Source organism: Centruroides vittatus, unplaced genomic scaffold (genome assembly GCF_030686945.1).
Source record: "Centruroides vittatus isolate TY-2023 unplaced genomic scaffold, ASM3068694v2 contig_680, whole genome shotgun sequence".
NCBI classification, from domain to species: Eukaryota; Metazoa; Arthropoda; class Arachnida; order Scorpiones; family Buthidae; genus Centruroides; species Centruroides vittatus.
Genome location: NW_027122427.1, coordinates 3,018,591 through 3,045,400, shown reverse-complemented (window position 1 = coordinate 3,045,400; position 26,810 = coordinate 3,018,591). Strand labels below are relative to the sequence as shown.

General features: G+C 34.1%; 1 protein-coding gene across 1 annotated transcript in view; it reads right to left on the bottom strand.

Moving 5' to 3' along the window:
• Positions 1 to 26,810, bottom strand: part of LOC136980184 (enoyl-CoA delta isomerase 2-like) — a 50,807-nt gene that overhangs the window by 15,342 nt on the left and 8,655 nt on the right. Inside the window, exons 2-4 of the mRNA XM_067276242.1 lie at positions 26,126 to 26,285; positions 23,075 to 23,173; positions 825 to 1,010 (exon numbers count right to left, since the gene is read on the bottom strand). Coding sequence (XP_067132343.1) covers positions 825 to 1,010; positions 23,075 to 23,173; positions 26,126 to 26,285 — 445 coding nt within the window. The remainder of the gene's footprint in view (positions 1 to 824; positions 1,011 to 23,074; positions 23,174 to 26,125; positions 26,286 to 26,810) is intronic.

Here is a 26,810-nt window from a genome sequence, read left to right as displayed (position 1 = left end):
TTCATTACTTCTTTAGCTCCTTGAGTCTTCTTGATTATATCTTTCTTAGCTAAGATTGTGCCTACTGTAAACATGTTCAAAAAATACTGCCTAGCAACATGAGACATCTTCTGCCCACTCTTTACTTTGGCTATTATCTCTTGCTTGGTTTCTATGGTGAGAACAGTTCTTGAAACTCCACTCTTTTTATGCTCCATAATATTATCAATTTCTTTTTGAAATAAAAAGTTCAGAAAACAGAAATCAACTAGCGCATGAAAGAATTATGTAAATGTGAGGCCTGAATGTAATTCGAAATTTTGGTGTTAAAACGTTAACAAATACCCGATAGGACAGTTAAACTCTCACCTTTAGAAAATTAAAATCAACGCAAAACTTATTAAGTGTCCAATAGTGTCTCAAAGACTATGAAAAAATTATTTGTCAGAAAAGTAAACAAAAGCTGTAATTACAATAAAGAGTTTCAAAGTTTGGGAAAACACTTTCCAATTGGTATCAGGTTGAGCATCAATGTTGGCATTTCCCGCACTCTGAAAGGTTTCGAATTGTTACCTGAAGACAAAGAAAAGATTGGAAAATCAATTGGTATTCGTTACTTTCCATTGCTTCTTTTTATGTTTTTTTAGTGAAGTGTTCGTTATTCGATCACCCACTGTAGTTTGAAAAGAGTAGTATTTCAGAATTAGACTATGGTACTTTATAAATTTTAAATTATTTCAAGAGATTTTTAACATAGAATAAATAATTATTAAGATTAAGGTATTAATGCAAACAATTATATTAAGTACTTGTTATAAAAATTAAATTACTAATAAAATTCCAACCTGAACTGTAAGTGCATTCTTTTTCTTAGGTCGATTCAATATAATTTTTGTTACATTGTCTTCTTTAATAACATTAATATCCTTCATTTCACTGTTGTTTACTGCTGTTGTATCTGTCATTTTTGTTGGCTGTTCTGTATTCGATAATTCATTTATTAAATCTGCATATTGCTGTTTTGCATCATCCTAAACAACAGATATTTATTAAAATTCAAGTAATTAATGTATATAATATTAAAATAATAAAGATTTAAATATAAATAACAATACATTATTACGACAAAGTAAGTACAATTGTTATTAAAATGCACTATTAATATAGGACAGGGGTGTCAAACTGGCAGCACTGATATTATTTTTCATGGCCCATGACCATGATGATCTGCAATAAAATGAGATACAGAACAATATGTTACAAAGAAAGTAGCTGCATTGTTGCTATGACATCATATGTCATATGAAATAATGATGTGGTCAACTGTGGGAGACTAGGCTGTGGTTGTGCACCTTGCCAGTAACTTTAAGCCAATTTCAATCTAGAGATGCCAAGCTTCTAAACTCGATAAAAAGTCTTCTTTTCGCTTGCAGAGCCAAATATGGTGGGTAGGCACAGCTGCCACAGTCAAGGCGCATAACCATATTTTATTTGAATTTTAACAAAAGGAATTTGTGTTAGTTTCTTTGGTCTCACTGGTGTTTAAGATATGTGGGTTGTTTTCTTTTATAACTTGTTCAAAAAAATGTAAGTATATGTAGTTGCAGTTATTTGAAGTTTTAAAATTTAAATTTAAACCCTAGTTTTTATACAGAAAATGTTACTTTCAACACTAAATAGAAAACAAAAGGTTGATGATGAAAGGAAGAAAATTTCAAGGTAGGAGTCAAACTATTTTTGTGTGGAAGTGAACAATAAAATTACATCCTTAATCTGCAAAGAAACAATTAGTGTTGCTAAAGAATACAACATTAAGCAACACTATAGCGCTAATCCCAAAGAACAATTAAAAACAATGAGGAATTCACTTAATAGTCAGCAATGAGTGCTTACAAAATTTATAAAAAGTAATGAATCAGTAACAAGAGCCAATTACGAAATAAGCTATTTATTTCGTAACTAACTAAGCAGTTTATTAGCAAAACATTCAAAATCATTCACCGATGATTCTTTACTCAAGAAATGTATGATAAAAGCTGCCAAATTTGTCTGTCCAGAAAAAGGTGGGCATTTCAAGATATCTCATTATCAAGAAATATGGTGGCAGACAGAATTACATGAATAACAGATAATGTTAGTTCACAACTACAGGAAATATCTACCAAAGTCCAATACTTTTCAATTGTGATTGATGAAAGCATGGATGTAAGAAATGTTGCACAAGTTGCAGTATTTTTTCCGTTGTTGCAATAACAACATGAGGATCATCGAAGAATTGTTGGAAATTATCCCTCTTCACAGAACAACAACTGGCAAAGATATTTTTGATGCCATATGGAGCATTTTAGAAAAATGTAAGCTTCCTCTTGACAAGCTTGTTTCAGAAACAACTGACTGTGCTAAATCAATGATGGGTGAAACTAGAGGATTTGTGTCAGACTGACGAGAAAATTACAAGATGAGTATTCAGATAAACCGAAAATCAGGGCTTTCCATTGCCTTATTCACTAAGTTCTCTGTTTAACTGTCACCAATTTACTTCATTCCTTAAAGATTTAGAATCCTGATTACACAGAAGTTTGTTGGTTGTCCTGCCACAATGCCCTGAAGAGCTTCTATCTGCTTTTGGAGGAAGTTTTATTATTTCTTGAAAATGAAAGATGAAAACAACAAAAATATATTGGTTATAAAAGATCCATTAAAAGACAAAGTAAAAGTAAATCTAAAGTTTGTCCTTGTTATCCTGGCAAAATTGACTAGATTATCTACAACATGGAACCCAAAAGGAACTTATAAAACATTTTTCCAGTAGGTTAATTGAAAATGATTCATTAAAAATATTAGTCCAATGGATTATGTATATGAAAGTTCAGGATATTGTAAATTTGCATGCTGTAAGTAGATCTTTTCTATGAAAATGGGGTATGGATTAATATTGGCTTACCAGATTCATTAATTATTATTAATACTTGTGTGAGATAAGCAGAGGGTCAGGGGGAAAACCTCGCTGACCACTTACGCTGCACGGGTTGGTAAAACCCGACCTCGTTGTCGTTGGATGGCTAAGAGGGCAAAAGCGAGTGGTGAGGTGCGTCAGTAAGTCGACAGGCGTTCTTACTTTGACAGGAGACAGGGTTGACAAATAACAATAAAGGTTTATTAATTAAGTAACAAAAGCGAACATACAATAAAATACACATAAAATAAAGATATACAGATATCTACTGCCAAAATGCAGATAAAATATCCCTATCGCTAATCGCGTGCCTAACTTCTAGTGGGAGAGAGTTTACAAAGTCGATATACCTTGATATGTGGTCCGATGACCGTATGCGACGACCTCCTGGACTATGGAAGCTGGAATCAGTCTTATGTCCGGGACTGGAGACACTGGATTCAGACCTTCCTGGATGATCGTGCCCTTTCCAAAGTCGATCAGGTTTTTATACCATCATTGTTGGCACTGAGCCAGTCTATTATTCAATGTTCGATGACTGTGACTTTTGTTTTCTCTTTCTGATCTGATCGCGATGCTTTGGATTTTTGGTTTCTCTTTCTGATTGAATCAGATCTTTCTGCAGGCTCATACTTGTATTAGCAAATAAGAAGAGGGTCAATGAAGGTTGAGTAATCTTTGAAAGGATTGATAGTCAAAAACATTTGGAGACTTCTGATCTATAGGATTCATATCTCATTCATTTCCTTTGTGTTCACTAAATTGAATCTCAACTAATCAAAAACTTGCCTTTAAATTCTGTTTCCCAAATTTGATTGCTGTTGTTATATTCTTTTATTATGCATGAAATTTTCTATTGTCTCCTCATGTATCACAAAAATCTAATGTTGCTTTAAAAGTTGTTGGCTGCACAGACAATATCTGAGCCTTATACTAGAAATCAGCAAAAATGCAAAAGTTTACATATATTCCTTGTGTTACTTATCACAATTGGCAAATTTACGATTTTTAACTGCTATGTTTTCCTCATCAAAATTTTATAGATTATTTAGAAATTTTAAGTCCTCGTATTCAGTATTTTTATACTGCACTGAATTTTCATAGGCAATTTCTATAATTTACCATTTGGAGACTTTTGATTGTCCTTCTCAGTTTATCTATTAAGACAGACTCATCACATCTTTCTAGTATTAGAGGAGATGGCCTATTTCTCTGTTAAAGATCAACAGTTTATCCCTCAGATCTATAAATGGCTGCCTGTTCTTGGCAATAAACAAGATGCAGACACTTTCCAGATCATGTCCTTTCGATATTGTGCCATTTGTTATAGAAATTGTCTTTCTTTAAATAGAGTCATAACAAACAAACTTATGGATTCCACAGCTATAAATTTCTACCAAACACAAATCAATCCATCTTATAAAAATCTATCTTATTCCTAATAATATTGTGGGTAGCAGAGTTAAGACAAAGTCGTACCTCTTCTCTCGGCAACAGTTTGGTGAAAACTGCCTACTTGTCAGTGGATGGCTAGTCACAACAAACTACTTCAAACAACCTTTAATCTGCAGTTAAATTACATCAAGAAGCTGGCAGAAGGAGTAGGAATAAAGAAAAACAAAATAAAAGATTTGGTGCAAGAAATAGACAAAGTTACTAACAAGCATAAAGAAAAGGGAGAAAAAGAAGAATTTACCATAACGGAGTATAGAGCTCAATTATGCAACATATATAGAAGAATAGGAGTAGAGAAAAATAAGAAAATAGCATACAGGAGGAGCCCTACTGTATTTCAGTTGCTACGAAATGACAAAGCGCCCACAGACAGAATGAAGGTTCCAGGGTTTACAGAATACCGGTGCAGGACAAAAGGCAGAATAAGGAGCTGTATTATATAGGGGCCACTAAGAGATCGCTGGCAGTAAGGATAGAGGAACACAAAAGGAATGTAAGATGCAGGCAACCTGTTACAGCGTTAGTGAACTATGCGATAGCGGACCCGGCTGAGGTGTCTATCAATTGGGACGATGCAGAAATTATACAGAAAGTGACAAACAGAAGACAGCTTAAATATACAGAGGCGTGGTGTATTTGCAAATACAATGAAAAAGAGCAAAGTATTAATTTTAAAGAATCGTATCGAATCCCATCCGCTTGGAGAGTGGCCAGTATGCAGCTGTGAGAGAATGATCTGAGATTGCGCAGCCGGAAATTTTAAAAGAATTCTAAAAGCATTCAAAATTGTAAAAATTTTTTTTTGAAATAACGGTCTTTTGTCGATCCTGAAGAGAGTTAGTAAAGCTAACCAAAAACGTTAGATTAAGTAAGTAATTTAACTGCAGATTAAAGGTTGTTTGAAGTAGTTTGTTGTGATTATAATAATGCAGTTTATTTGGTAATAAATAGTGGATGGCTAGTTTATGTTTCTGTCTAGTTTCTTTTTGTCAGGTCGAGTGGAGGAGGTAAGAGAAGAAATCGGTAAGGCATAAGCAATAAACAAGCAATGACACCATTTAAACAAAGACAAGAATACAAAGATTTATTGGATATTACAAACATTACAAAACGAATATCAAATCTCAAGATTCCCTAACTCTAGAGTACAAGTTTACGGGGCTAAGAGATAGCTTACATGAATTGTTCTCATTCCTCTTTGTTGATTCCATGGAGGTTCAAATAAGTCCTTTTTCTGTTGACACACAAAATTATAAAGAGTCATGACTAGATCCAAGCACACACTTGATAAAGGCAAATTCAGCGATACTGTTCCTTGGTAAATTCTTGACTGTCCCAACCTAGAGGTTCGACGAGAGACTCCCCAGAAGGGGGGACGAAGCGGGCTTATATAGATTCGTCTTGGAAAAATATGTCATGTGATTAAATGTTGTCGGAGGTAAAGATTACTTTAGTGTGGAGGTTTATTATGGTCCCAGGAACACCTTTTAAGTGCAGAAATCGAACATAACTATAAACTTATATCTAGCAATATTTGCTTGACGACGTTTAGATGGGAGAATGTTTACATTTCTGAAGGAAATCTCTATAAATTTCTATAGTTATTGATGGGACATTCGATCTCTTTTCCTGGTTATGAGTTAGTTAAAATAGGAGGGGAAATATTTTGACACTTACAAGTTAAACAAAAAAAAAAAAAAGTCTATAAAAATTCCGGATCTCACAATATTTTAGAAAGGGCATAAACAAAGGTTTACACAAAATTTGTATAAACCTTTTAAAAACTGTAAATTATAGAATTTTTTTCCCAATCCACAGTCTACAACATTTACCTTATTTAATGATTAAAGACACCAGGGTAAAATAGTACCAAGGTACTTTTTTTTAAAACTCTTTCCACCCTGTGGGCACTAAAAGGGCCTCTTTTAGCAGGCCCATTATAAGTTTGGCCAGGCCCACAATGGGGTGACTGGGTGGTGAGGGACAAGGCCCAAAATGTCCGAATGGACCACCCCCCCGAAAAATTCCTGGACTGGGAATTTCTCGATCCATCCAGATTTGATCCCAGGTGAAGAAAAGAAAAGAATGACAGGAAAGTGTGAAATATGAGACATACAATTGGCTCTCGGGTGGCACACTGTAAACATCAATGAATACAAATTACAAACATATAGTTGTGTACAGAATAACTGCCTCTACAACTTGAGGCATTAGGAGAGCCCCATAACGGCTAACTTGCCTTGATGCTCAACACACAAAACGTGTATGAACAACCACTTTGGGGAGAAAACAGACAAAGCCCTCCATGGCTTAGGAGGTAACATAATAATTAAAACAGTTGTGTGTGTGCAAAAGACAAGGCCTCCATGGCTTTGGAGGTAACAGGAAAAAAAAAAAAAAACAAATCGCATGTTGTACAATACAGCCAGTATATGAGAAGAGGTCCCCAACAGCTGTCTTGCCATGGGGCTTTGGCCCCATTCAAAATTTGTATGTACAACCCTCTCTAATGAGAGGGGAACTGCAGAAAAGTCCACCTAGCTGTTATACTTTAGAATGTTCATTGCTCTGATGAAAGTTTCAAGAGCCTGTAGGGTCTTTTGACTGGTGAAAAAGGCTTTCAAGTGGCATGGCCAGTGAAAACCATGGTCATACAGAGTGCTCGCTAAAATTCGTCTTTCGTGTTTGTATTTAGTGCACAAAAAGATGATATGCTGAACATCTTGATAATCAGCGAGGGCACAAGGGCATTTCCCATTCCCTTTGTTCAGGAAACGCTTCAGGTATGTCTTGAAGTTCCCGTGCCCTGTAACAATTTGGGTGGTAATGAAGTTTGGATGGTAAAAAGACATGTGCCTCCTGTCCTGGATGCTTGGAAAAAATTTAAAGGCAAGTCTGCCTGTTTTTTCTGCTTCCCATCTCTGTTGCCAGAGTTGAGTCATGATGTTGTCTAGTTGGGACTTGACCAGGCTCGATGGAAGGGTGTTGAGAGAGATGGGTATGCCATAGCTGCCTTTTTTGCAAGTAGGTCGGCTTGTTCGTTTCTGGTTATCCCAGAATGCCCTTTGACCCAGTTTAAGAGGATTTTTATCCCTTTTCCAGTGGTGTAGCGAGGGGGATGCAGGGGGTGTATCATGCACTGGGCGCCACTCGCAGAGGGGCGCCCAAATGGTCTCCAAGACAAACTACCGTATTTTACGGACTATAAGACACTACGGACAATAAGATGCACCTGAATTTTGGAGGCAATTTTTCAAAGAAAAAAGTGCGTCTTATAGTCCGTAAAATACGGTATATGTTTCTGGAGGGGAGAGGAAGTGCCAATAAAGTGTAGTGTCCCGGGTGCCAGTTATGTTTGCTACGCCACTGCCCTTAACTTTGTGCATAGTTTCCTGATTTGGGCTAGGGCTGTTTTGCTATAGCTGTTGATACGTATTGTCTTATTTCTTAATAGAAACACTTACTCGAAAACCTTTAAATTGCAGCCAAATTTATTAACTTCAAACGTTTTCAGTCTTGTTAAAAGACCTTTCTCAAGATGAAAAATATGTTGCAAAGTTCGAAAACAAAAACAACAAAAAAATGGCTTTAGAAGGTTTCTGAATGATATTCCGTTGCAAAAATTACGTGTCATCGTAATAGATAACTAATATAACCTGCACGGAAATCCTGCAACCAAAAATTCCTCCATATAAAATTAGAATAACTGAAAATCAGTTAACGGAAATAGTAGAATTTCAAAATAATACTAGCATCACATTAACAAGAAGAAAAGGAGCTTATCTGCCAAATAAACATGATATAAACGTAATAAAAGAATTTAAGTATTGTATTAAATAAAAAAGCTTTTGAGTCAATGGATGAACATTTGGATGAGCATGAGTTTAAAAAAATTATCCTAAATTAAATATGTAAAGTGTTGTTTTCATTTTTTTACAAAAAACATCCTTTAGAAGTTATATTAGAATATTAGATGTTAAAGAGCTGTAATTTCAAATTATGGTGATTCTATTATGTTGCTTGAAAATATTAGAAAATTTTTTGGTTAATGTTACCTATGGTTCCAAGATGGTGACTCCTCTCTGATTCCAGCAAATATTGGGTTGAGTCATAAATAAGTTCCGTTAGCGAGTAGGTGTAAATGACTGTCAAATACTTGCCAGATGTTGTGTTGCTTCAACTGAGTTTTATTAGTGGCTATTAGCAAATAGTCTATAAATGTAAATTTTAACACTGAGGTGTCAATAATGTAATAAAAAATTGTTTCTGAATTCATTTAAAATGGAACATTTGAAAGTGCATGTACGCCATATCATGTTGTGGGAGTTTAAACTCGACAATAATGCTACAGAAACAGCAAAAAAAAATTGCAATGTCTACGGCAGTGGTGTAATTTCAGACAGAACAGTTCAAAAGTGGTTTACAAAATTTCGTTCTAGTGATTTCTCCTTAAAAGATGATGAAAGACCAGGCCGCTCCTCAGACTTCGACGATGACATTTTAAAGGTCCTGATTGAGCAGAATCCATGGCAAACGACAAGGGAGTTAGCAGATAAGCTGCACACATCCCAATCAATCATCAATCGTCACCTCCAAAAACTAGGAAAAGTAAGTAAGCTGAAGTTTGGGTTCCAAATAACCTCAGTGAATGGAATAAGGCTGACAGAAGGTCGATAGCCTGCTACCTTGCTTTCTAGGCAAAAAGAGGAATCTTTTTTGGCTAAAATTGTTACGGAAGATGAAAAGTGGATCACATATAAAAATATTATTCAAAAAAGATAATGGGTTGACAAAAATGATCAGCCACAACCAGACCCTAAGCCCAGTGTGCATGGAAGGAAAATTTTGTTGTGTGTATGGCGGGATTGTCGAGGAATTATCCATTTTGAGTTGTTGCCACGCAATGAAACTGTTACTGCAAATGTATACGTATAGCAGTTAGAGCAACTTCGGCTAAAACTTCATGAAAAGCGTCCTGCACTTGTTAACAGAAAAAAGATCACCTTATTGCATGACAATGCAAGGCCACACACAGGGAAGATTACACAAGAAAAAATTTTGGAGTTTGGCTGGTCTGTTTTGCCTCATCCACCATATTCACCGGATCTGACACCAACAGATTTCCATCTTTTCCGGGCACTGCAAAATGCTTTATAGGGGCAATGCTTCCAAACTGATGACCAGGTTCAGGAGTTCATCCAGGAGTTTTTTGATTCAAAACAACCAGAATTTTAAGCAAGGGGAATTGACAAGTTGCCTAAAAAATGGCAAGAAGTCATTAATAATAATGGTGAATGTGTGTTAGATTAAGCCTATTTTTGTACATTTTATTAGCAAATAAATTTCAGTTTAGAAAACAGAACTTATTTAGAACTCAACCTAATAGAAGTGGGGACGCACGTTCTAACCTAACCTATTCTAATAAATTACCATAATTATTACCAACAAAATTATTAGAATAGGTTAGGTTAGGTTAGGTTAGAACGTTCATCCCCACTGTTTCCTTGCTGGAATCAGACGAGCCGCCATCTTGAAACCATAGGTAACATTAACCAAATTTTTAATATATAAAGAAAATGAAATACACCTTTTGACTTCCGGCAGTAGTTTAATATAATGAAAATGTTTTCGACCTATCCATAGGACTTCCTCGGCACAGATTAACGGTAAACTTAATGGTAGTCGGTCTCAGACTGGGTAAACAACCTTCCAGGGGAAAATATCGTATCTGCCCCTCGAAATTATCGATCCGTAACACTAACGCCCTCTATCCGTAGAAATATTAACTAGATTCCCCCGAATCTCTAACCGTTCATCTGCGACCCCTTACAAAAAAAAAAGTTTTTTTAAGACTCCATTTTACAATGAAGTTTTTACGACTCCTCCTTATTTGGCGCGAAACAAACCTTTTCAAATGGACATTCTAAAATTTACGTTTTTTAAAATGAAATTTCAGCATATCAAACATTTAAAAATTATCACCTCTTGTGTGGGGGAACGTCGCGTACTCTGTTTTGTCGACACGAAAAGTTTCCAATAAACTAATATCGTAATTTAAAAAAACTTTTAATCTTCGAGTAAAACAAATAACTTAATTAATTTTCTTATAAAATATGAAAAAAATCGTTTTTTTAAGAATAGGAAATCGTGACGAGATTTTCTCTATTCCGGAAATGTCCGATCAATCATCCTATCACTAGTTTCAAAGGATTTCTCCCCGAAATTCTAAATTTGATTGATCCCAATTTCTGTCTTTACCCCCGATCGATCACTTTCCTGTTTCCAGATGAAATTAGACGATCAGATCGGATCGCCTTCCGTTAATCAATTTGACATCTTTCTTCGACTTTGTCCGCAAGTGAACTTTGAACTTGCGAACAAAGTCGAAGTTGAAATGCGCAATTGAACGTTGAAACTTTTGCTCGTGTCTCATGCGATGATATTTTCTTTTCTGACACCTAAGAATTTTTTAATGTTTATTATTACTTACAATGCGATAGTTTTTCTTCTAAAGGAATGCCACATTTTCTCGTTTATTTCTAAATTTTGTCGTGTCTACGAGCGTCGGAGTCGAAGCTCGATCTTTCCGATTGTCATTCTAAACATTCCAACCCGTGACCTCACGGGATCGATCGTACTATTTTTCATACATTCGCAACAGATCTATTTCACACGTTTTTATAACAAAATATTTTCGTAAATGAATCGAACACACGTAAATAAATTTTCGTACATTTAACGAGAGATTTGTAATCTGTCTGGGATCTCACACGTACAGTACAACTCGTCGGATCAAAGTCTCGGAGTTCAGATGCATGCATTATACAAGCGTTACAGTAGAGCAAAAAAATTAGATTACATCGTTAAACTTGCCGTACAGCATGATTATCCATTGACAACAATACGCAATCTAATTCCGGCATATAATCGGACAAAAAAGTAAATCCTCGCGACAGAATAACTGAAGGAGGCGCGTGGTAAATTACTTTCCCACACTTGAAAAAATCCAAAAGGAGGTCGCAAGGAAAAACAGCGTAAGAGTAGCGTATAAAAGAAATCGTACCATTTTTAATATATTCAGAAATGATAAACCGACAGGTAACAGTTCCACCGACCGGGAGTATACTCCATCCCTCTAGAAGATCGACATTTTCAACGTAAACTTACTGTACGTATGTGGGAGATACAGCGAGGAGCCCGAAAGCAAGACTCAAGGAACATAAGAACACGAACAGCACAAGCACAGTCTTAGCCATCTGACGGCCGGATGGCCGAGCGGTCAAGGTGGCAGCCTACCGCTCTGGGGGACCCGGCATCGATTCCGAACGGGTCGAAAATCACCAGGAATTTTTCGGGGGGTGGTCCGTTCGGATATGTCGGGCCCCGTCCCTCACCACCCGGTCGCCCCATTGTGGGCCTGGCCGAACCCATAATGGGCCTTCTAAAAGAGGCCCTCTTAGTGCCCACAGGGCGAAAAAAGTTAAAAAAAAAAAAAGTCTTAGCCATCTAAGACTCCAGGGAGCAAGACAAAAGTTGCATGGGAAGATGCAGCAATAATTCGACTAAATAGAAATCTTAACACTCTCTGGTACTTTGAAGTGATGAATATATTTAAAGTTCAGAATAAAGCAAACAAGTACAGTAGAGCATCGATTATCCGACCCCAGATTAACCGACTTATCGATTGACCGACCGCGTTCTAGTCGACAAATTCAAATGTCCGCTAGTGATGTGGCGCTACAATATTTGGTTATGTCTTGGCTACTTTAATATTATTTTTGTTAAATTTTTGCATGTTTTAGATGACAGCACTGGCTCGACCATGAAAGGAAGGCCAGTATTTAAACCATGCTTAATTTTTTATTTTATCTTTATTTTGTGGAAAATAAAGAAATAATTTTTCACATTCCAATAACCACCACCTTATAAGTTGCTGGGGGAATTTTAATTAAGAAAACTAACGTTTTCGATCTATTCCATAGATCATCTTCAGGTTCGAACTGACGAACAAAAATAATTCCAAAGAATGGAACACTAAATATTTAAATTCAAAAAACCGACAACGGAGCAACTAATTAAAATTAGAATTAAAGCGCAAAAAATACATAAATATAAACTAACAAACATAAAACAATACCAAGGTTATTAGTATACGCTAACATCGTTTAACAGATAATAAAATATTAAAGTCCTCCAAATATGAAACACATCGCAAGTCATGAGCCATTTGTAAGTCTCTTAATAGCAAACTTCCAAGCTGACGGTAATCCCTCAGCGTCCCTGGCGTTAATGCATCTATTGTCGAGTCTACTCTTATATATTTCAATTTTTTCCGCCATCTTTGCTAAAGTTGGAGAATATATTTGCTTGACGATTTTCGCTTCTTCCCATCCAACGATGGATCCTTCGGCCTGGGCCATCTGGGCCAGAACAGTTGCGTTAGAACTTTTCCTTACATCATATTTATGCTCTTTAATTCTTACACCTAGGTTTCTCGTTGTAACCCCTATATAGTCCTGTTTTAGACCTAATTGCTGGTTTTCATAAGGGATCCTATAGACCCCAGCTTTATCTTCTTAATCTCCTCTTTATCAGTTCTCAGAATTTTGTAGAGGTTCGGGGCTCGTTTTAAGATCAATGTTGATTTTTTAGTGTCAGCTATCTCCTTCATAATGCCCCGTACATTTTTGTTGAATGTAAACTTAGTATATCCACTAGGCCTTTGCTTAGAGGTTCTCGCGTCGTTCTTTTCAAACTTCCTCACGATACCATTAATTACGTTTCTTCTGTAGCCCAAGTTCTCAGCAATTCGCATGATCCTGTCGATTTCGTTAACCCTGTCCATAACGTTATCGCAATAAGTAAAAGCCCTCCTGACTAAGGTACGAAAGGCTGCCAATTTGTAACGAAATGGATCATTGGACTGTGGCGGGATGTAGAGTGGGCTATGCGTCGGTTTAGTATAAACTTTAGTGGATAGATGCTCCCTCTTAAAAGTGATATTGATGTCTAAGAAGTGTATCTCTACTGAACTTTTCTGCTCCAGTTTCAGACGTAGGCCGTCTTCGTTATCGTTAATTCTTTCTATAAAGGTACTGATTCCTCGATTACTTCTCCATATTATAAGGATATCGTCAACATATCTCTTGTAGTAAACTATATTGTTCCTGAAGCTGTGTAGAACTTTTTCTTCAATTTTCTTAACCACTAATTCGCATAGAAGCCCCGACATAGGGCTTCCCATAGGAACTCCCCTCTTCTGTTTGTAAGTATGGCCTTCGAAGCCAAAGAAAGATTCACAGCATACCAGGTTAGCCATCTCCAAAACATCGTCCCTGTGGTATAACAACTCTGGGTTTACTTTAAATAAGGATTCCATTAGCGCTTCCAAACAGGACTCAATTTTTACGGATGGGTACATACTCTCGTAATCTAATATAGTACCCACTTCCTCATCCATCAGAGTTATGTCTTGCAGCTCTTTAACTACTACCGTAGGATCCTTTGCAACCAATATACTGTCTTCCAGTAGGGAGGAAAGATAACCGTGCAACCTTTTTTCTAAGAAAAAAGTAGGGGCTTTAAATTTTTCCACAATTGGCCTTATTCTCTTGCCTTCCTTATGCGTTTTAGCAAACGCAAATAGCCTTGGGACCCCAGGTCTAGAGTTACGGCACTTCTTGATAAACGGTAAAATCGTCGAGAGCTTACTTCCTTCGAGTTTCTTGAGCCTCCTATCTATATTCTCAACTACTTTATCGTTGGTCCTAACACACTCTGTCTCTTCGAGGTACTCTTCCAATGCTTTATTATAAGTCTGCCTTTTCACGATAACTATTTGTTTACTCTTATCCGCTCTTGTAGCCACCAAGTTGTTTACTTTCAGCCAACGTTTAGTGTAACGGATGTCATTGTCTTCACTCCTTCCTCTTCTCCACTTTTCCGGATTTTTAATAATCGTTTTCCAACGTAGATAATCTTTCTCTATCGGATCTAAGCCAACTAATCCTCTTTCGATCTCTTGGATGGAGGTTTCCCAACTCGCTGCGTTCTCGGGGACGAAGTTCGGGCCGTTGCACAGTACTTCCTTGACTCTTTCCGGAACTTGAACCTGGTCCCATACAACATATGTAGTAATGTTCTTTCCAATCTTTCTCGTGCTTTGTTTACTAAGAATCCATTTCATTTTCTTAACATAGCTCTTTTTTAAACTCTTACGGATATTATCCGTAAGACCAACAACACCTTCATTAATATCTATTAACTTTTCGGGATTTTCTTCAAAAATCTTATCTTCGAGGTCAATGAGGCGACGCAGGAGCCCGTATTTTTTATTTCTTACTAATTTAATAGACCTTCTTAGACACGCCAGACAAAATCTGAACTTTAGCAAGTGGCACTCTTTAGGGACGGAGAGTCTGAAGATTGACATGGGAAAAACTTTGTTTTTCAAACATTCCCTTAAGAATTCGAACTTACAATTAGCTTTGACCAATTTCATCGCTAACTTCCTGTACTCTTTGTATGCTTCAACCGGTGCCGCCATAATGATATTGAACATAAACGTACTCAGCAAAAATATATATTCCAATAACCACCACCTTATAAGTTGCCGAGGGAATTTTGCGAAATCGACAGGATCATGCAAATTGCTGAGAACTTGGGCTACAGAAGAAACGTAATTAATGGTATCGTGAGGAAGTTTGAAAAGAACGACGCGAGAACCTCTAAGCAAAGGCCTAGTGGATATACTAAGTTTACATTCAACAAAAATGTACGGGGCATTATGAAGGAGATAGCTGACATTAAAAAATCAACATTGATCTTAAAACGAGCCCCGAACCTCTACAAAATTCTGAGAACTGATAAAGAGGAGATTAAGAAAGAAGATAAAGCTGGGGTCTATAGGATCCCTTATGAAAACCAGCAATTAGGTCTAAAACAGGACTATATAGGGGTTACAACGAGAAACCTAGGTGTAAGAATTAAAGAGCATAAATATGATGTAAGGAAAAGTTCTAACGCAACTGTTCTGGCCCAGATGGCCCAGGCCGAAGGATCCGTCGTTGGATGGGAAGAAGCGAAAATCGTCAAGCAAATATATTCTCCAACTTTAGCAAAGATGGCGGAAAAAATTGAAATATATAAGAGTAGACTTGACAACAGATGCATTAACGCCAGGGACGCTGAGGGATTACCGTCAGCTTGGAAGTTTGCTATTCAGAGACTTACAAATGGCTCATGACTTGCGATGTGTTTCATATTTGGAGGACTTTAATATTTTATTATCTGTTAAACGATGTTAGCGTGTACTAATAACCTTGGTATTGTTTTATGTTTGTTAGTTTATATTTATGTATTTTTTGCGCTTTAATTCTAATTTTAATTAGTTGCTCCGTTGTCGGTTTTTTGAATTTAAATATTTTGTGTTCCATTCTTTGGAATTATTTTTGTTCGTCAGTTCGAACCTGAAGATGATCTATGGAATAGATCGAAAACGTTAGTTTTCTTAATTAAAATTTCCTCAGCAACTTATAAGGTGGTGGTTATTGGAATATATATTTTTGCCGAGTACGTTTATGTTCAATATAATTTTTCACGATACAATAGCGACGATTATTATTTTTAAAAAACTTTTTGTTAGGCTTAACATCGTTAAAAATTCAACGCAAAGCAACGCACAACGGAGAAAAATTCAACATGCGATAGGTTAATAGGATATACTAATAATATACATAACTTTTCTTTCCGCCCTGAGGGCCCATTATGGGTTCGGCCAGGCCCACAATGGGGCGACCGGGTGGTGAGGGACGGGGCCCGACATATCCGAACGGACCACCCCCGAAAAATTCCTGGGGATTATTCGACCCGTTCGGATTCGATCCCGGGTCCCCCAGAGCGGTGGGCTGCCACCTTTACCGCTCGGCCATCCGGCCGTCAACATGCGATAGGTTAGTAGCGATATACCAATAATGTATTTTTTCATACTTTTCGGTTATCCGACCAACCCCAGTCCCCAATTAAGTCGGATAATCGATGCTCTACTGTACTAACTTTCGAGATGAAGACAGTTCATTCACAGCGTGAAAATATATTTTTGAAACGTGAAATTTAACACTTATAGACTATTAGTTGTTTTTATTTATTTATTTATGTTTCGTTTAGTTTAAAAGTTAAATTTTAATTATCCATTTTTATTTTCTTTTTAAATTTTATATTATATAACGTTTAAATTTTAGAACCTGAGTTTGTAATTTTGTATTTGTTCGATTTTTAACACAATACAGCTTGGTCTTTGTTCGATTTTATTTTAAAAACGCTATTTTATGTATTATTTATTCGTTAGTTCTAACTGAAGAAGACCAATGAATATGTTTAAAACGTTTTTATTACATTAAAAATACTGCTGGAAATCAAACGATGTGTTTCATTAAATAATCGTTTTGCACTCCAGTAAAATTTGTTAATATTCTGACTGAAAACGTTGAATATCAAGACTTATACTTTTGTAGTTGTGCCTTCAGTTGAACATATTTTGTCTCCTTAGACGAAAGACTAACAAATACTTTTGAAACAATTTTAGATGAAATTAACTAATCTATAAGATATGGCTCTAGGTGGATAATTTATATTATATACAGTCTATTCTGCTTAATTGGGACTAATTCATTTTGGCCAAATAATAAATTCTAAAATATGTAATACGTAAGTATATAAATAAGTAGGTTAAAAATAATAATTAGGTACCTATTTTAATGCTTTATTAAACCAAGCAAGAAACTCTATTAGGGAAAAGGGAACTGTAACTGTCTTCCAACTTGGTCGAGAGACTGCGAAAAATTGTCTGGGGAATCTTTGTCCCTTCGTTTTTAAGGGGATCGTCGGGTCCAATCCGGAGCAGAGTCTGTAGCTCCCATTCAGATCTGCCACAGACGGGATCCCGGTGTGATATGTCCATCTATGCTAACCGCCCGAGAGAAAGACAAAATTGCTTTGTCTCCGCCAACCGTTAGGACTACGTTTTCGGAAGATCCCTAAAATATCAAAAATTGCTAAATTCCTTTTCTGCTGTCCAAATTAAGCGCTTAAATTATGTATTAGTTTATTAGTTTGGTTTCCGTTCTTCGAGATTTTGTCCAAAAAAGTGGCTGCCTCAATTAACTACTGGTGACCCAATTAAATGGAATCGACTGTATTTACATATTCATTTAGGAATATATAAAAATAAAATAATTCTGTTTATTCGTGTACTAAATATTTAAAATATTTTAATATAAATTCTTTAAAATTTCCAGTAAGTGTTAAGTATATTCTTTCTTTCGAAAAAGAAACTGTTTAATGATAAATGTATATAGCTTATATAAAACAATGATTTGTCCAATTTATATTAGTAAATTTCAATTTTAAAAAGAAATTTATTTATTATTGTATAAATCACATTACTACTTAATTAGAAATTTTAACAAATTAATGCCAGAACATTCAGGAATATGAAAATTCTGTAAAAGACTTCTCAGTGGTTTTCAAAGAGAACATACCTTAAAAGATTATAAATATCAAAAATTATCTACTCCAACTGGAGAAAAAGAAATTGTTAAATTTTATTCATGTGAAAAATCATTATCTTATCTTATATGTATACAAGTAAAACGGCAAGACCGATTTGAAACTTCAACACCCAACTTAACTTCCTGCGGTAATGTTCCCGCAGGTTGGCAGATAGGCGTTCGTAGATGGGAACTAATCTAGTATTTTCTCGGGCCAATACGTCCGGATGTGTGTGGAACAAGGAGTCTTCGATCCCAATTAGCTCCTTCAATCTAGCAAAGACCAGCTTCCTAGATGACCGGATGGCCCTATTGAGGCACATCATCCTGACCTTCTTAAGCAGAGGTTCACTGCCTGGTGGGAAACGTATGCAGAAAAATGACATCAGTAAAAGTGTCCGGGGACCTTTATGAAATGGTCATCAGGCAGCTTGAACGCAAGGTCCTCCCATCTTTCCTCCCTAACATCTTGGTCTATAAAAGATACATCGACGACATTTTCATCATGTGGAGGGAGGTTCCTGACATGGCGTCTTTTGTGCAAGCCATCAACAACAACCCTTTCGGTTTGATGGTAGGAATGGAGCAGGCTAGCACAGAAGAGGTCCATTTTCTTGACATTGGCATTAAAATAGTAGGACCCAACATCCATACATCAGTGTACCACAAACTGTCTGCTACCCCTATGTACTGTACTGTACATACCAGCCAATTCATGCAACCCGTTCTCATACTAGGCAGCAGCTTTTAATGCTGTAGTTAGGGCTTGCTTGGTTGAGAAATGTGAAAATGCCCTTCTAACGACTGAGTTAGCCTGAATTAGGAAAACAGCAACCGAGCACGGGTACCTGACTGTGATGTGCCGCTTGGTCAAATGATACCAATGCTCGAAGCATGCCTCCACCGCAAATGATAATGCCGACTTAGAGCCTGACACGTGTTCCCATCACGTTTAACCCTTATCTTAAAACAGTGCATAAACTGATAGCCAACAAACATAGAATACAAGTAGCATACAGGAGATGTCCCACAATTTTCGTTATCCTAAAAAATGAAAAAGACCCCCCTGGCATCTATTCCATCCCAATTAGAGACAACAGGTGGAGCAAGGACTTATTATACATCGATTCTACCAAACGTTCCTTAAATACCCGTATAAGGGAACACCAAGTGGATATCCGACATGGGCAGCTCACTACTGCCTTTGCTACCTATGCGTCCACTCCAGAAGTCGAGGCACAGTTTGATAAAGCTGCAGTCATCATCAACACACCCCACCAGGAACACCTTAAATGGCTAGAAACCATTGCTATCTATAGAGCTGGCCAGGTAGCACACATGCATCAACCGAAAGGAGGAGCTGAGTATATCACTGGCCTAGCAGTCCCTATTAGATGCCAACCTGCAGCTATCTCCTCCAACACACAACCGCGCATGTCAGGCAGGACTGACTTTGTCGAATTCCATGCACTCCATTCAGAAACATTCCTAAGCTAACTGACCTGAAGAACTATGTGATAGTTCAAAAACATTTGTCACCTGCTGTATATCTTATACGCATTACACGCCGGTAACAGGTTTAAGAAAGAAAGTGTAGATTTTACTCTGGTATTGAAGTTGGAGTCAGTTCTGTATTTAACCCCTTTCGCAACATTAGCAGATTTAATAATGTCTTTATTTTTCACAATTGTCAATATCATCGTTCTCGGGATACGGTATGCAACAGCTAAATCTCAAACATGCATGCCACCTTCATATTTCTCAACAATCTCTTTTTTTCAGTTCCATTGTGATTCTAGTCATTTTTTTTAGTTTTCTGTTGCTTTTCATTTGCCTTTTTGCAATTCATGATTAATAAAAATAATAAAGTTTTACTTACAAATTAAAATCAAAAGAAATTTAACAAAGTTATAGACCGTGGCACTGCAAACGTCTAGTCTGGTCTAGTACACTGATAGTGCTATTTGTTCATAAATGGTGCGTATAATTGAATTAAGTCGTATACCAAACAAAAGTCGTATACTGAGGTACCATCGTATTTATTTTTAAATTTTATTAAACAAAAATGTACTCTTACATTTTTTATAATCAAAATAAAAAAAATAGCTAAAAGAATTAAAAACTCATTTGTAAAACTTTCAATCATGATAAATATAAAGAGGTTTTATTCAATAAACAACTATTAAGACATCAGCAATATCAAATTAAAAGCAAAAATAACATAGTAACAACATATTTACAAAATAAAATATCCCTATCTCCAATTTACAATAAAAAATTTCTTTTAGATAATAGTATAGATGAAATATCATCATTCATTTTTTATTAGTTTTTATTTTTAACCTTTTTACAGATCCTTTGATATCATCACCGTTATCACAATATGAATTTATAATAAATATTAGAAGAAAAAAAAAATTATATATATAATACATTGTATTAATAGCACAACATATCCATGCATAAAACAAGCCTAGAAAAAAGCAGAATTGATAAGGTTACTGCATAATAAAATTTTGAATGTAGATTTTTTTTAAACAAATAATAAAATAACTACACCATTATATAATAACAATTTTTTCAAATGTGACTGTATTAATTGTAACATATAATATTTTTATATTATTTTAGAAATTGTGTATTTTAAAAAAAAATTATCAGGAAATGTTAAAATTCCTAAAAAAATCTTCAAAATGGCAGCAGGATATGATACTTTTAGTAATAATGACTATGTAATTAAATCAAATGAACAGAAGTTAATTTTCACAGATTTATCACTGAAAATACCTAATAATTGTTATGGTAGAATCACTTAAAAATAACATATTAATAAATACTGGAGTAAATGACAGTGATAATAGAGGAAATATTGGAATATTAATATATAATTTTGGTAAACAGAGTGTTACTATAAAAGCTGGAAGTGCAATTGTAGAAATAATTTTTGAAAAAATTATGCATCCAGCTTTTATAGAAAAACTGCTTTTGAATATTACTAAATGAAACAAAAAAGGATTCAGAAAATGCATTAAATCATTGATAAAAAAATTAAATATGTAACTTTAAATTTAAACTGTAATTATATACAATAACAATATATAATGTAATTTTAATAACAAAATATAAAAATATATTCAATCTGTATTCAATATATATTATTACGTAAACATGTATTGTATATTGGATGTATAAAAAATAAAAATGATATACCTTAATATATATTTATTCTTTTCCTTATAGAACATAAACAACCCATGTCAGTTGCTTGGGAAATGTTTTCTAGTTCAACAATAGACAAAAACACTATTAGACATTTTAGAAATCATGTTCACTGAAATATTATGTCAAAGAACCAACTTAACTAATGGCTTTGTTTCCAAATTCACAGACAAATTAATTTTCTCATATTAATTTCCAATTTATATATTTCCTAGTTCCTTCATTGAAAAACATAATAGACATGAAAAATTGGATTTAATTTCAGAACATCAAATATTAGATAGAGACGTCACGAAATGACTGCAATATATCTTAATTGGGATAAGATATCCAAGAGTATTTGAAATTGAGCTAAATTTATTAAGTGCAACAGACACAATTGGATATGAAAATACAGCAGAGCATCGTTTATCCGAATCAATTAGGGACTAGAATTGTTCGAATAACTTATTTTTCGGATAACCAATTATGTACGAAAAAATATATTAACCTATCCCATGTTGAAATTTTTCTCCATTGCATGTTGCTTTTAATTCACAGATCTGTAAATAAAGATCTGTGAATTAAAATTGTCTTCTGAGTTCTTGACTTCTGGTGAATGTCGATTGAAAGGACACAATAAATTTGTTTATTTGCCTACAAACCCCTTTTTGGTGGTTACAAAAGTAAGAGATTGCATCTAGCAAATATTGCTGATATTAGCTTTATATTAATAAAAATATTTATATCCATTTTGTTACATTTTTAGTGTATGTTTTCTGAAAATTTTGAATAATTTCTTTAAATTACTTAATACATATTTGGAAGTTTCAAACACAATGAATTATAAAAGTAAGAAAAATCTTTCAAATAAAAAGATTTTTGTCTTCTATTCTCAAATTTCTATTTATTTATGTTTCAACACTGAACTATACCATATAAAGGATATAAAGTAATAAATATTTTTTATAATTAAGTTAAATTTACAGTTAAAATAACATTTAAATAAGTAAATTAAATTATATACATTCATTGACAAAAAATTATGTACCCATAAAGAATTGGTTCAATTACTGCAAAATTCAGTAAACAGCTATCTCAGACAAGCATGTAAATGATTATAGCTGTGATCTGATTGCATACCAGATAACACCACTAATGCCTAAAAACAACAAGCTCAACATCTTCAGAATTTTTAGTGCCTGTTTACTAGTCTTTGAATGACAATGTCTTTGCCTGTATGACATAGTCAAAGACATTATGCATAGCTAAATGAAGTTTGAAAAAAGCCACATCATTTAGCTGATGGAAGGAGGATGACCATTTCACATACTGCCTGCCATTTGGGCCATTTTGATCTGACCAAGGTTGTGTTGGAGGATGTGAGATGTCAGGGCACACACATACAGCAGGAAGGATCTGGAGGACAAGGCAAATTATCAGAGAGGATTGTCTGATGAAAGTCTTGCTACAGAAATTTCTCTCTTCCTGCATTACTGGCAGGTAATTAATAATGGAAAATTTGCATGTATAATCACCACTAAGCATTTTTAGCACCCTAACATTGTTTTATTTGCATTGGTACTGTGACTGAGAAGCATTGACTGCTACAGACTGGCAGCATACCATCTACAACAAATGTTTATCAATCTTTTACTATCATGGTCTGGCAAAAATTATAAATAATTTTATACGAACCAATAATTATACGTGACTATGAATTATGCTTATCTAGAGTTAATGTACGTAATAAAGTACATACAGTAATCTAGATGTCACCCATAGTCAGCTGTTCCAGTACAATCAAATATTCTGCTGAAAACTGGTAAAATTTCTTCGTGGACCAGTGATTCATTCAATTCCAATGGCTTCTTCTTGGTGTGTAATTTTTTGTCAATGAGTATAAAATTGAGTATAAAATAGAATATTGCACCAATACCTGATTCATAGAACCCAGAGAATTCCAAGCATCCCACTTAGCTCTTCCCACAGAATCCAATACAGAAGGACGATTTGTCTTACAAGGTCCAATTGTTGACTATAATATTTAAATAAATATTGGTATTTATTATAAAGTTAATTTTTACACAATAACAAATAATCAAAACTTTTATTAACCAGTATCAAGTTTTAATTTAACAAGTACTTTTCACATATTTTAAACACCATCTTTTGTTTCATCAATTTTAATATAGACAAAAAAATAATTTCAATATTAAAAACAGCACAAAATATTAAACTTCTTTTACATAAGTGTAAAAAGTTTTTAACAAAATTCCATCATAAAAATACAATACAGAAATAACCATAAGAAAATAACTTTCAAACAAAGGAAAATATCTGTGATTATGTGGGAAAAAACTATAATGAATAATTGTTTAAAAATCTCACAGCATTAAAGTTCACACACTTTTAATAAAATTGCTAGTACTTTCAATGACTTTGTCATTGTCGTCAGACAAAACTTGAATGTAATTTTTAAATTTTAGAATAGAGCAAAATGTAAAATGGACTTTTTAAATGTATAAAGGAACTTGGCTAAGAAACACAGATTGTGTTCTGAGCTTACATTCTCCGTCTATCGCAAAGTTGGTATGTTACCTCACATTGTTCTTTCCATTGCCTTCTAACCTCTGTCCTTTGTAAATTCCGCTATTTTGGCACTCATTTGAAAAGCATTCTTAGTTTCATCACCCAATGCTTTAGTAAACAAAAAGCTGCAAATTATTTCTACTGCACTGACAAGTGAGTGTGGCAGGTTATACCCCAGTCAGGTTTAATTACCTTGTTAACTGTGTTATGAAGTTTATATTTCCACAGACATTCCTTTGTAATAAACATAAAATGTGTTATTTTGTTAATACAGTCTCTTCAGTTACTTATAAATCTCCAATAAATTTCTCTATCACCACCAAATTAAGATTTCTAACATGCTTAATAATCTGGACATTGTTCTATATAAAACAGTGTCTTCTTGAAACAGATGCAAAAATGACAATATTTCTCTGCTCCAGTATCTTATATTGTACTCCTTCACAACAGTGTTCTGTACACCATTCACATCTTGTTCAAAATTATCTGGGCACAATATTACTTCCACACACTCAACTTGCACCTTGCAATTTTTACCTTTCCTCAATGATGATGATGGCACTATTAAAGGGTCAATGTTTTGATGATAATGATACTGTGAAAGCAGCTGTAAAAGATGCTATAGAACAGATTTTTAAGAAAAGAGTTTCAGAAATGTTGTAAACTGTTGTACCTTATTAGTAACAAAAAAAATTAATATTGGAAAAATAAGTATTGATACTTTTCTAATTTTAGTTACAATGCTAACTAAACTGCCAAATTATTGGGCTACAATAAAATTAGTTTTAATAATTATGTATAAAGTAATTTGGAAGGAGATTAACCTGCATCTTATGATAATTTTAATAATTTTGAACAGATTAATTTTAATGTAAAATGTTTTAGTAAAAGAGAATCTGCTTGGAATGGGTTAATTATTCATTAGGCATTAATTAAGTATTGGGTTTGTAAACTTATTATTTAATTTTAATTTTGTTTATTATTTATAACATATCATTCAAATAATCAGATTTATTCTAAAATCATTAATTATATAAAAGCCATTATCTTGTGTGTATGAATTCCTTATAACTCATGCAATTTTTGTCCAATCCAGACAAAATTTTGGTTATATTTGTTTTATGTTCTGATGGAATGTATAGGCTACTTATTTTGCAGAAATATTAGCTATAGAATAAACATTTTATTGATTTTGGATCGGTGATCACACTTATGTTGCAGTGATGTCAGTGACAACACAACGTTCATGTTTGACGAGAAATTTCCCATAAGTTAAATTTTTAAATATTTTGGCAAATGGCACATTTTAAACAAACTTCATTAAATTTAAAATTTAAAGTTAAAAAAAAAAAAAAAAAAAAAAAAAAAAAAAAAATAGCTTAATCATGTCACTTCTATAACAAATTTTAAAAAAATCTCTCTATAGCAACCAAGTGTTATACATTTGGTTGCTATAGAGCAGGGATGGCGAACCTTTTTGAGTCCGCGTGCCATATTGTAAGCATACTTAGCTTTAAAGATGTTAATGCGTGCCAATGTCTTAGACTTCGAATAATGATATTTAAAGAAATTAAACGAATACGCTTTAATTCGAATAAATGTAAAAAATCTGATTGAAAAAAAAGATGATCAGAGAGATAAACAGAAAGGATGATTGAAAAAGACAGAAATCATATGATACATTACGTGCCAGATGATTTCTCTTATGTGCCACTTTGGGCACGTGTGCCATAGGTTCGCCATCCCTGCTATAGAGCAACCAAGCAGTATAACACTTGGTTGCACTATAGCACTTGGTAAACCATAGCAATCATGTTCTATTATCCAATTGAAAGTAACGATCTAATGAGCCCATTCATTAGAAAGTGTTATCACTCAACTAACTAACATATACACAGTTCAGCTTTGTTTTATCAATGTGGAATTAAGAAATAGTTTTATCAAGAACTGCAGAAACAGCATCACAATGTCAATCATCAAAACAATTTTAAGATGTCTATTACTAAAGAAAGACAGCAAAAGAATCTTTTAAAGGACAATAGTGTGTTTACTCAGAATGTGGTATATAAAGAAATTTTATAAAGAAGGATTTTAATATTATTTTCATATATAGGCCTAAATCTATTTGTTTGTGTAAGTGAATTCTCTATAACTCCTACTTTTTTTGTCCACTTCTGGTGAAATTTTGCTCTGTTGCTCTTTATGTTACAACAGATAGTATTTCTACAAATTAAGTAGTTTATTGAATTTGTTGAAATCTTTACTTTTCTCAATTTTTCAATCTCTACTTTCTCATAAAAATTATTCCATCATGCTTGATGGGAAAATTTCTAGTAATTTAATAAAATTCAAACTTAATTAAATTAAATTATAATTATAAACTTTAAATTTAACATACTTGTTTGAAAAGTGCATACAGTTTAAGTTTTATATCATCACTTGGTTCTTTACTTATAGTTTTCAGTTTCAATTTTGCTTCTTCAAATCTTTCTGTTGCAGAACTATAATATTGCTTATTTTTATTTAGGAATGTAAGAACTGAAGGTAAGGGAGGTTTTCTGTAAAATAAACAATTATGTAAATATAATTTAATAAAGAACTGCAATGAATAACAAATTTTATAACAATGACTAAAATTTAAATATTTCAAAGCTATAATTTACAGTATTAAATTTTAATATTCTCTGATTGTTAAAGAGCAGATTGAAATTAAAGTTATATGTTTTTGACAAAAATATCTTTTAAGAGTAATAATCTCTGTAGCAATAACCATATTGAAGTGATTATATTTACAATTAATCCATTTTTGAATAATCAACAATGCCAATAGAAATATAAACATCCATACTAAACCCAATACATTACAATAAAACAACAACAACTGTCATATTACATTGGGCTAAATAACGGCTATAATAATTATGAATTACTAATAAATTTGTCCCAAAAGGAAGGCATTAGGTGCCATCTTATAATAAATTTAATAATTATAATTTAATTAAATAATTTTAGATTAAACTGGAAGAAAAAAATAGGCCCGGAGCAGGACTCAAACACGCAACTACCACTTGCTGTACAGATGC